The 12,574-nt window shown below is 39.0% G+C and overlaps 2 protein-coding genes across 2 annotated transcripts; both read left to right on the top strand.

The window, feature by feature from the left end:
* The first annotated feature begins 1,369 nt into the window (after positions 1 to 1,369).
* Positions 1,370 to 2,344, top strand: LOC148914010 (adrenocorticotropic hormone receptor-like). Its single transcript, XM_089025873.1, has one exon. The coding sequence runs from the start codon at positions 1,370 to 1,372 to the stop codon at positions 2,342 to 2,344; it is 975 nt and encodes a 324-aa protein (XP_088881999.1).
* A 1,256-nt stretch (positions 2,345 to 3,600) lies between these two features.
* Positions 3,601 to 12,424, top strand: LOC116308687 (uncharacterized). The gene is made up of 8 exons (XM_089038789.1): positions 3,601 to 3,867; positions 4,798 to 4,951; positions 5,804 to 6,010; positions 7,687 to 7,927; positions 8,801 to 8,972; positions 9,975 to 10,134; positions 11,112 to 11,282; positions 11,855 to 12,424. Exons 1-8 carry the CDS (start codon positions 3,608 to 3,610, stop codon positions 12,158 to 12,160), a joined length of 1,671 nt encoding a protein of 556 aa, XP_088894915.1. The 5' UTR covers positions 3,601 to 3,607; the 3' UTR covers positions 12,161 to 12,424.
* Positions 12,425 to 12,574: the final 150 nt, after the last annotated feature.

Raw genomic sequence — 12,574 nt, 5'->3', positions numbered from 1 at the left:
TCTGACGAAACCTTGAAAAATTCCGCCATTGCTCGTCCATGTGCTTATATGGCGCATACTACGCACGCGCATAGAACTTGCGCATGCGCTTTGAACGCAACTGCAATTTGCGACAGAACGCAAATAAAGCCTAATTTATACCTCGGGCATTTCTTTGAAAGTTCGAGTAATAACTAAACTACGACACTTCAGATCAACTCGATAGACAAATGCAAGTAACGACCACTGTATAAAACGGATGGGACCAACCTTTTACTTGCGAGACATTTGTCTCAGATACGTGTTTGCCCCACTTGAGTTAACATACACTATTGAAATAATTAGGTATTGTCTGATTAAATGGACTTTTTTGCGTAGCGCTTTTTGCGGAACTCCGGCGGTAATTTCCCATCTTGAAATTTGGTGTTCCTTGTTAAAGTACTACTCTGACGAAAATTATTTTTTGGAGTCTGTGACTTCATACACTCAACATCAAACATTGCTACATATTTTTCTTTGTATATAAATCCTTAATTTATTTTATTCCTATGAAGCCCAAAGGGTGGCTAATGTGCTTATTTCACATTACTTGTGACTATAATTTATATTTGGGGGTGTTTGGGTATTTCTTTTTCCTTTTCCACTGATATTTTGATCATAAATTACAAAGAAATGTATGGAACGATGTTCGATGTTGAGTGTATGACGTCACAGACTCCAAAAAATAATCGTAAAAATATCATACTTTTGTCCTGAATATCGAGAAAACACTTCATACAGTGATTATTGGACCTTTAAAGAGTATTCTTAGGAAGTTTCAGCTGAGTCCAAGTTTGAGCGATTTTCGTCAGAGTAGCACTTTAAAACTGGCAGTCAATTAAGACAAAAACAATAGGCGACAGTTCATGCTTCTGATTAGTTTTTCACACCCATTCTTATAAGTAGGACACCATGGTACAAAAGACAACTTTCTTATAAGCAAATGGACCATCCGATTGTTTCGAACAATCATTTAGCGTGGGGGTAATGTGTTCAGTCCACGTGTCATTCCCGAGAATTCAATGGTTACGACTGAGAACTCAAACAAATAATCTTACGCTTTAGAGTAAGAAGTGTATTATATAACGTCCAAGCTAAAGAGGTCTGTTTTTTGTTTTTGTTTTTGTTTTTTTGTTTGGTTCTTACTGAACTTTCCATTAGCTTTTTGTCATGATTTTCGTACTTTTTAAAGCCAGCTATAAATTTCCATTAACAAACCAACTACATGACATTTGCAGTGTCAATCACTCGGGTGTTATATACTCTGTGCTTCGTCGTCGGGAGGCAGCCTTAAAACGTCGCTCCATAATCACCTTTCATCGACTTGGATAAGTATTACAAGTTTCAAGTCATGAATATCAGTATAGCCAACGAGACAGTGGAAGATATGATGACAGCAAACATGTCAACGGTTATCATGGAGTGCCCCATAGAGATTCCTCACACATTCTGGGCGCTGTCTTCCTTGAACCAAGCAGTCAAAGTCTCAACGATCCTTGCCATTATTGTCAACTTCTTTACGATGCCACTGGCTATGTTTCTCAACGCTCTGATTATTTTCGTTGTTTGGAAGAATCCATCTCTTCAGGTTGAGCGTGTGATAGTCATGGCTTATTTAGCCTTGACTGACTTTCTTTGTGGACTGATTTGTCAACCCTTGTTCATCGCCAAGAAAGTTTTTTATTTGAAAAATAAGGCATCAAGCTGTGATTTAGAATATGCGTTCTATCTTGGCATGACTCTCTTGGTAGGTGGGTCTTTCTACCAACTCGTAGTTGTCACATACGATAGATACGTGGCCATCATCCATCCATACCAATACCCAACACGAATCACAGTCAAGAGACTCACTATTGCAACCATCGGACTTTGGACTGTAAACGCTATTTTAGTGCTTCTTCATTTTGCCTTTTTAGTTTTTAAGAAATCTTTTCCCGTTGGTAGGTTTAATTTAATTTTAAAATGCATAATGACAGGTTGTATAGTTTATTGTTACGCTCGGATTTTTGCTGCCATAAGAAGGCAAGTAGGTCAAGAACAGCAGCAAAATACCAACATAAGAAATCCCCACGCCAAGCGAAACCACAAAGGAGCCATAACAGCTGCTTTTCTTCTTGGTTGCTTTTTACTGTCTTTTATTCCCATGTTTATTGTGGTGTTTCTAACTCTGGCTTTTGGGTTCACGTTACAAAACAGTTCTACTCTGCCTTTGTTGCTGCCATGGGCTGAAACATTTTTAATTCTAAATTCGTTCATCAATCCACTCATCTATGCTTTACGCACAAGTGAATTGAGAGAAAAGTGGCTACATGCTTTTGGTAGCTAAGATAACAATTATTATCAAGGGCCTTAAAATCTTATTTCATTGAACCACACAGTATCGTAGACGTGAAAATCTTAGCATCTATACTTGTATATACGCAAATAATATAAGAAAATATTAAGTTAACTGGAATTATTGTTGTCAAAAGACCATTGTCTATTGTTGTGGTTCAAAACTGCAGGTTTTGCAAATAATATCCAAAAAAAAAAAAATGATTCAGTGTTTGTTTTTCGTTAATGGTTGCATATATTTATCGCTTAAGGAGAGCATTTTAGATCGTCTGAAACTTATACCCAGTAAGAAGTCATCAGTGTTACTTCAGAAAGATGTTCACTGCCGATCGAGCTTTGATTTAACCGACACTGAGCTATTCTTGCATAGCGATTGTAAATACAATGGGATCAATATTTTTTGTTCAGGATTTAGATTTAGTTCTGAAAATCGAAATCTGAAATTCTTCATCTTTTTATCTACCAAAACTACAATGTAAAAACTTCAAAGGAAAGCGGGGGTTTTGTTGTTATTGATTAAGCAATGAATATTCTGAAGTGCCATTTCTGCAGAAAGACGTTCACTGGTTCTTGTAAATAGGAATTATTGTAAAAATAATGTAATATGTTTTTCAGTAGAGGATTCCCCCCCCAAGATTTGTATTATTTTAAAGACCCAATTATGTAATAATTCATGTTATTGTCATTGAAATGGGTATGTAACTGTTCGTTAAAATCATCATTAAAAATGCCAATAAAAAACACAAAATTTCGTTGACATAGTATTCTCTCTTATTTTTTTGTATTATTGTATTCATTCAAAAAGAAAGAAAGAAAAGAAAAGGAAAGGAGGAAAGGAACGAAGGAAGAGCAAAGGAAAGGAAAGGGCCAACCGCCCCCCCCCTCCTTCCCGATCCTTTTCCTTCCCGCCCTTCCCCCCCCCGCCCTTCCTTCCTTGAAGGAAAGCCCCCCTCCTTGTCCCCTCCTCCCTCCCTTCCGTCCTTGCCCTTCCCCCTTCCTTCCCCTGCCCTTCCCTTCCCCTTCGAATTCCCTTCCTCCCTCACCTTCCCTTCCCTCCCTTCCCCCCTTCCTCCCTTCCCTCCCTTCCCCTTCCCTTCCCCCCCCCACCCTCGACTTCCCGCCCCCCCCCCCCCCTCCCCGAGAGGAGAGAAGAGAAGCAAAGCAAAGCAACAAAGCAAAGCAAAGCTACCGGAACCGGAAATAAACTGTGCATACTGTACACATACCCAGTCCCTTCAGAGTTTAAATAACAAAGATGGCGGACGATTCACGTTTTCTATTTAACTCTCGTCGTTCTTCAGTCTTATCTCTCAATGGAGCAGTGGCTTCAAGTCAACCTTTAGCCTCGAGAATAGGAGTACAGATTCTTAAACACGGTGGTAATGCTGCTGACGCTGCAGTTGCTGTTGCTGCAGCGCTGAATGTTACTGAGCCCTGTAGCACAGGAATTGGTGGAGACGCTTTCTGCTTGTTTTATGACTCACAGAAAAAAACTGTTAGAGGGATCAATGGAAGGTTTGTAGACTAATCATTGAGAAAGCATTCCTTAGTATAAATACATAAAGACATTGACCTCTTTTTACCTTGGGTCGTAATGTTTAATTTTATATTTAATCATACAGCTTCTCATTAATCCCATATAGTTAACTGTCCAATTATTTTCTTAATTGGACAGGTATTGTTGATATGGGATTAATTAGGCAGCTATATAATTAATAGGTAATGGGATTTCATGCTCCCCAATCAAGAAATAATTAGACTCGAAAAATACCTCTGACTGCCAAATTGGACTCGGCCTAAGACCTCATCCAATTTTGTCAGTCCTCGGAATTTTCCTCGTCCAATTATTTCTTAATTGGACAGCATGGAGTCCTATTACATATACTTATTATTTTGCCATCAGTTCAGACCACATTTTTAAAAATAATAGATTTTTTGGTTTGTTTGAGTTGTATCCATATTCATGTGTCTTCTCATGCACAAGCATTAAACAAAGAAATGATACTCTAGGGAATGACATGTGATGTGAAATGAAAAAACTTTATGGCCAAACTAATGCACCTATCAATGTCAAGCACCGAGGGGTGGGGGATTTGGGGATTCAGTGGTGGATCCGGGGGAGGGGTGCAGGGGGTGCACAAACAAATTAGAAAGAAGAGCCTTGAGCAGCACTTTTACAATAAACACTGTATAGAAAATATTCTTTTTATCTTTTTTAACAACAGAGGGGGAAAAGCTTTTTTTAATGGGCTACCAACCAAATCCCACCATTCGCCTACCATCACCTCCCAGATAAAAATGAACTGTACCTAATGATTGTTTTTTTAAAAAATATTTTTGTTACTAGTGGAAGAGCACCCTCAAGGCTTACATCACCTCCCATCACCTCCCCGATAAAAATGAACTGTCCCTAATGATTGTTATTTTAATATTTTTCGTTACTAGTGGAAGAGCACCCTCAAGGCTTACATTGGATCTGTTACACAGTAAGGGTTTAGCCCATCCAAACACAATACCTCGATACTCCAGTCATGCCGTCACTGTACCTGGTGCTGCTGCATGTTGGGTTGATACTATTGAAACATTTGGAAGCAAAAAGGTTTGCATGTCCATTTAAATCTTGTAATTTTTGTTTTTCCTCTAACCACCATTGGTCTTTAGTCATGGAACACATGCATTTGTATAGAGGCTTTGCACCATCACGTGGTGATAGCCATGATACAGTAGGATCCAGGAACAATTGAATTTGTTCTAATCTGATTTAAATAAGAAATAATTTATTTTCCCAGTGGAGAACAACTCTATTATGGTGCCTCCTCTCATGGCTGCTGTCACATGATGGTGCAACTTGAAAGTGCATGATATTTGTTTATAATATCTAACATTTAAAGGAGCACTTGGATAAAAATCGATGAAAATTTAAACTTGTTTAAACTTATTGATATGGCACAGATAGTAGCCAAGCAACATATTTTCTTCACAGTCAAAAGTGGATAAAAATTGTCAATTTTATTCAACATCTAAATTGTGAGTAAATGACGTCATTTACTCAACCCTATTGTCTTTCTGGTTTTGAACCAAAATTTCTCAATAGCAAGTGGCTCCCAGGCTAAAATTTTCGTTAATTATGTTTACATAGTCATAATTGAGTCACATTATCCTCAAATACTTCAATTATTTGGACTTTCAAAAATTGGGGCATTGGGGGTGGGGGTGGGAGTGGTGATGGTGATGGTGATGGGTGTGGTGGTTGACGATGGGGGTGGGGGTGGTGATGGGGATGGGGGTGGTGTTGGGGATGGGGGTGGTGTTGGGGGTGGTGATGGTGATGGTGATGGTGATGGTGATGGAGACAAGATAAGTTTGACAGCATTGCTAAGTGGTCATGTATTTATTTACTCATAAATCTATCTATTACCTATCTCTCTATCTCTTAAATTTTATTTTACAGTTAAGTTTAATGGAAATTCTTCGGCCAGCAATCAGTTTAGCCAAAAATGGTTTTTCAGTTCATCATACTGCAGCTGCAATGTGGAAAGCTAATTCAGAATGTCTCATGAGCCCAGCAAACAAACATGGGCATGTAATGCTCCTTGATGGCAGGTCACCAGAAGAAGGAGATGTGATGAAAATGCCGCAGTTGGCTCAAACGTTTAAGGTATGGATGCTTTGCACCATCGTTTACAGTGCGGACGCTCCAACCATGAACACTTCAAGGTTATTTTGACATTCTTTCCTTAACCATCCAATCACAGCTCTGTGTAGGAACAAAGGAGTCAAGCAATTTTTAGGCACCATCGAATCACGACAAACGATGGAAAATCTTTAGATGTTATATTTTTAGCTCACTCTGTATGAACTTACGAACTGCTAAATCATGGTAGTATGCAAAACTGTGGCACAAAGCGCAAGCTTTCAATAATTTACAGAAATAAAACGAAAATATTGTTCATTGATGAAGTAGCTGTCATGTAATGAAACTAACCACAACAACACAAGAGACTCTGAAATCGCACAAAAAAATGTTGGAACCTCGATAGGAATCTGGCTTCTGATTGGATGATTAAAAGAATGTTTAAAAAACCTTGGTGTTCGTGGTTTGAGTATCTGCACTGCTGTGGCAACCATGACAGGAGGCACAACAGTAGTCCTTTCTCCCTGGGAAACTGCATTCTTTCTTGCGAATCAGATGTGGTCTGAAATGGAAAACATTATGCCCAAGCCGAAAAGGTCTATTCACCTAAATGACACAAAATGAAAATTGTCAGTATAATACCTTGTCTAAGACCAACATCCCTGGTATAATAATGATAATAATAATAATAATAGTAATAATAATGATAATTATACAGCTTCTCATTAATCCCATATCGGTAACTGTCCAATTATTTTCTTAATTGGACAGGTCTTGTTGATATGGGATTAATTAGGCAGCTATATAATTGATAGGTAATGGGATTTCATGCTCCCCAATCAAGAAATAATTGGCCTATGGCCTTGTCCAATTTTGTCAGTCCTCGGAATTTTCCTCGTCCAATTATTTCTTAATTGGACAGCATGGAGTCCTATTACATATACTAATGGGAGGTTCTTATATAGCGCTTTTATACAATGCTTTACATTTATGACTAGTGGAGGACTTTACAGGCGGCATATTACTATGGCTGTATAGGCTATATATATGATATATGGGAGTTATACCCCCCCCCCCCCCCCCCCAAAACCACTGAGAGAAAGAACCCTTATAGCAAGTTATAGAAATATGCAATAAACAAACTCAAATCGCATATAATGTTTGGCCAAGCACTGATCCAGCCGAATGGATTTGCACAAAGATCAACCAATTTAATAAAGTATTCGATTCTCCTATAAATTTGATCAGAAGAGAGCAGCCAATATAATCAACTATTGTTGGCTGGCGATAGAAGAATCGCCTTTGTGGCTTCACAACTATGTCCAATATGGGATATATTGTATCCCAACTAGGCGCCAATATTTAACAATTATTCGCCGAAGTCTTTGAGCGGCGAGGTAAATATTCCCCGATAATCAATGAGCCTGAGGCAAGTAATTGTTTTAGTATAAATACCCAGGTGATTCTTTCAAAAAAAGAAAGGAAAAAAAAAAAATGATAAAAGGCATTTTTTTCCGGTAACAGCAACAAAGCGGCTGGCCGCCATTTTGGATTTTCGTTCGAGGTGATTATCGTGTGATAGTGTGAGTTTCTTGACCAATCAGCGCGTGAGATTTTCTATAATCACCTGCGTATTTTTACTAAAGACCCATATTGTCGACTCGTCAAAACCGCAATAACTAATAATTATTTGACCTCAGGAACTAGCAACCAATGGCAAAGATGGTTTTTACAAAGGACGCATAGCAAACGCTATTGTCAATGTTGTAAAGGAACATGGAGGAGTTATGGAATTAGATGATCTTGGTTGTCATCATTCCACATATGACCAACCAATTTGCACTAACTATAGGGGAATAAATATCTGGGAAACGCCGCCAAATGGACAAGGAATCACAGCTTTAATGGCGTTGAATATACTTGAAGGATATGACTTAAAAGGTAAAATAATGCTAGATTATTAATTTTTTGTGTGAAATACAGACACTATTGTAAAACCTCTTTAAGACGACCAACTATTTAGTAACCGGAAACCTCTATTTAGCTACAAGAGGTCACTAATGAATAAATTATTAGAGAATTGACTGCATAGAAAAAAATTATTGGGAATCAACCATATGACTCAAACTCCTTCGAGATATGAATAACAATGAAACAGCTGGTATGTTGGTTGATCTATCGTCAACTAACATGGCGGCTATGACGTAACATGCACCCCAAGAATTTGTATAAAAGATTATAAATGCAAGTCTTTTTTTTGTTGATATCATCATCATTATCCTTTATGCCCGTGTGGCACGTAGGTTAGTTTCCATACCTATAATTGCAGATTGCCACAACCCTGTTAGCCAGGACAGAGCAGAAAAACGACAGGGCTGCTACTTCCGCATTTTTTTCTTTATCTCTCATTCATGCTAAAAAAACGTTTAGTGTTTCATTCGTGTCTCTTGTGCTTTAAACTTTTCACAAAATTCTGCTAACCTTGAGCAATTCTACTTCGAGGTATTAGCAAAAATGTTAGTTTTTGTGCTGATCAAAATATCATCTCTCCCAACGTTCAGGGATACGCATTCCTTAAATTTCCCCAAATTTTGATATTTTGTTAATCAGCCCTAAAAGAGCCTGTTTATGAAATATAAAGCTTATTAACACATAAACGTCGAAAGTAGAACCCTGTTGGCCAGTCGTTAGCCAGCATTACCCGTTATTATCTCCCACGACGAGGACGTATGGATGGACTTTAGGAGGCTTTTCAATTGATTTTTTTTTTTAGTCTAAAAGAATTTAGACATTCTTCTCTCCTTCTCCCCGCAGGTATGGGTCACAATTCTGTAGAATATCTTCACACGGTAACAGAAGCACTAAGTCTGAGTTTCGCGGACTCCCTGTGGTACACAGCAGACCCCAGTAAAGTACACGTTCCAATCAAAGAAATGCTATCTAAAGATTATGCAGCGAAAAGAAGAAAAATGATCAAGAAAGACAGGTAATGAATCAAGGGTGTTGTAGCGGTGGTGTAGTGGTGGTGTAGCGGCGGCGTAGCGGCGGCGTAGCGGTGGCGTAGCGGTAGGGTACTCACCTCTAGGGATAGGGTTCTGTTCCTTTGAGTCAGCATCAGACTGACTGAGCATAATTTTTCGGTGTCTCTCTTGATTCAAGTTTTTCTCTGTGTTCTCCGATTTTCCCCTTACGCAAAATCCTACACGCTAAGTTATAATTCAATTTTCCTGACTTAGATCAGTATAAAGATTGTTTCAGGTATAAGTTAGCCGTGCCCTGACTTAATTCAACCCGCTATTTGTCGTTCTCAAAACACTTCTCCCGTGTTCTGCTAATCCCCGCGTGCTTTATATTGAAGCTAGAAATAGTGCAGTTTTCGTATGACTGTGAAAAGCTCAGTGCCGTAAGCGTGCCGTGCCGTGACCGTGATACTTTCTAGAATTTTAATTGGCTATTTTTTTCACGCGCAATATGATTGGTCTAAAAGTGCCGTGATCTTGACGTGACCGTGTCCTACGCCGTGTTTATGCTGTGTTCCGGGTATTTGATTGGATGGAGAGTAAATTCTCGTGCAATGTGATTTGTCTGACGTATCCCTTGCCGTGTCACGACCGTGTTCGTGCCGTGAGCTTTTCACAGTCATACGAAAACTGCAATAGAAAACGCGCACGTGCTGTGTACGCATGGATTGGCAGAACACAAGAGAAGTGTTAGGAGAAGCACGACATGTAGCGGAGTGCTTCTCGATACTTCTAAAGTATTCTGTCAATCTCCAAGTGCACACAGCACAGCAACCAAGTTTTTAAATTTTTTTATAAAATACTAAACACAAAAACCGTTATTTTTTTAAGGAATGACGTAACTAAAAGTGCGCGCGCGTGCTATGTGCTTTCGTAAAGTATGCGCTTCCAATCAGAACGCGAGAATTAAAAAAACCTATTTTATATAATTCTTCACCGTTTTCTTTTTTTATCGTTATTTTTTTCAGGTGTCTAGATGAATACCATCGTGGAACACCATTCTCTAGCTCTGATACCGTATACTTTACTGTTGTTGATGAACAAGGCAATGCTTGTTCATTCATTAATAGTAATTATCAAAAGTTCGGTACCGGTCTTGTACCTGAAGGTTGTGGCTTTACTTTACACGTAAGTAAAGGTTGCTGTATATTCTCAGTAATAACCCATTTACGAATTAATAAAATACAGCTGTGTTCCTAGCCTCCTTTGAGGAAAACGTTGCGTGACGACCCTAAGAACGGCTGCAAAGGAGGCTACTGTGTTCCTTGATCACAGACTCATTTACTCAGGCTTAGCTTCATATCAGCGTCAGAATATTCACAAATACCAACGGTAAAGTAAAGAATGCACAAATTCAACAATACAAGCACTTTGAAATTCCACGGACCTTCAATTTAACACATGAATATTGTACACAAAATCGAGGCTAACCCTGAGCAGCAGAGAATTCGAAACTGGAGTATTGTGTACATCCAATAAAGTCATTATATGATTTTATAAAATAACTGTTATGAACTCGCGTTCTGATTCGTTGGGAGCATACAGCACGCGCGCGCACTCTTAGTGGCGTCATCATTCCTATCTAAAATAACGGTTATTGTAATTTGTATATTTTATAAAGTAATAAAAACGTTGCTTGCTGTGCTGTGCTTTGTGGAGTCATAAAGCACTTGGGGATTGGCAGAACACTCGAGAAGTGTCCAGAAGCACTCCGCTACGCGTCGATGTCCTCCTAACACTTCTCTCGTGTTCTGCCAACCCCCGCGTGCTTTATAACTACACACAGCACGCGCGCGCATTTTCTATTTCTTCAATATTACACCGGTGTTTTGAATTTCTTGAACAATTGCCTATATATTCTATTTCATATTAAGTTATCTTATTATATTCTTTATTAATTATGATATTTTCAATGACGTGGGGGATGCTTTCTTGAAGACATTTTATTAGCCATTCCAAGGTTGAGGAAACGACTGGGTCGAGTTGGCATCGAAGTGCAATGTGGGACCTTTAGGGAGAGAATTAGACGCCATCTTGGAAATATGATTTTTTTTCCCTCGATCTCAGAATTTCTAATATACTATATCGTCTTTCACATTCTTCAGAACCGAGGATGCAGTTTTTCTCTCGATCCGTCTCATCCAAACGTAGTAGCTCCCGGCAAAAGACCCTACCATACGATAATACCGGGGATGGCTACATATGCCAATACCGGGGAACTGTATGCTAGTTTTGGAGTGATGGGCGGCTTCATGCAACCTCAAGGACACGTTCAGGTAAGATCAGGAACTCTTAAGCTGCTTATTGGAATAGTCTGGGTGACGAGACAATAAACCTCTTTACATTGGGTGTAATGTTTTCCCATTTCAGACCACGTGTCATTCTCTTGAGAATAAGATTTTTTGTTTGAGTTGTATCCATATTCATGTGTCTTCTCATGTGCAAACATTAAACAAATAAATGATATTCTAGCGAATAACACGTGGTATGAAATGGAAAAAGATTACGCCCAAATCTAAAAGATCTATAAACTTATTTTGGCTTCAGCGCAATGTTTTCCCATTCCAGACCACGTGTCATTCTCTTGAGAATAAGATTTTTTGTTTGAGTTGTATCCACATTCATTGGTCTTCTCATGTGCAAACATTAAACAAATAAATGATACTCTACAGCGATTTGAAAAAGAAAAAAAAGAAAAAGAAAAAACATTATGCCCAAGGTAGAGGCTTCATAAGAAGTATATGTTTGTTCTTTCAAGGTATTGGCAAACAAGATCGATTTTGCCCCCATCCCCACGTGGCTCCCCTCCCTATGCTAGTGATAAGAAGTGCAAATTCGTTCTTTCTAGGTATTGGCAAACATGATCGATTTTGGAATGAACCCTCAACAAGCACTAGACATGCCTCGCCTGTGTATCAGCCCGGGTCGTCATGGCCCCATATTCCTAGAGGACGGAATTCCCGAACACGTCGCAAGAGGGCTAAGAGAATTAGGACACAACGTGGAAAGTCCCATCGTGGGACATGATAGAGCAGTATTTGGTAGAGGTCAGATTATCGCTAGGAGGAAAGGCCACGCGAAGGGAGGAGGAGATATGGTTGTTTATTGGACGGGATCAGATCCTAGAGGTGACGGAATGGCTATTGCTTACTAGAACCAAGGTCCAATCAATGGCGGACCAAAATAGGGTTCCAATATTTATTGATTTATGTGTTGGATACCAGCATCTCCACCGAGCCCCCCAGAGACCGGAAATACTCGATATTGGGAAGCACGGGTTCCAGCTGAGGTGACCGCATTCCCCTAAAGGGATTTATGGAACTAACTATTTTCGGGTTCATTTTCCTAGCATGCATAACTTCAAGACGCATCACTCAAATCAAGGAATGAATGAATGAATGAATCATAACTTAAAGACGCATCACTCAAATCAAGAAATGAATGAATGAATGAATGAATGAATCATAACTTAAAAACGCATCACTCAAATCAAGAAATGAATGAATGAATGAATGAATGAATGAATCATAACTTAAAGACGCATCACTCAAATCAAGAAATGAATGAA

The sequence above is a fragment of the Actinia tenebrosa genome, unplaced genomic scaffold, assembly GCF_029948245.1.
Source record: "Actinia tenebrosa isolate PJP-AT-01 unplaced genomic scaffold, QUT_ActTen_1.0 PGA_scaffold0__85_contigs__length_37466705, whole genome shotgun sequence".
In the NCBI taxonomy this organism is placed as follows: Eukaryota; Metazoa; Cnidaria; class Anthozoa; order Actiniaria; family Actiniidae; genus Actinia; species Actinia tenebrosa.
The sequence above is the reverse complement of the archived record's forward strand: the minus strand, read 5'-3'. Positions and strand labels throughout refer to the sequence as shown.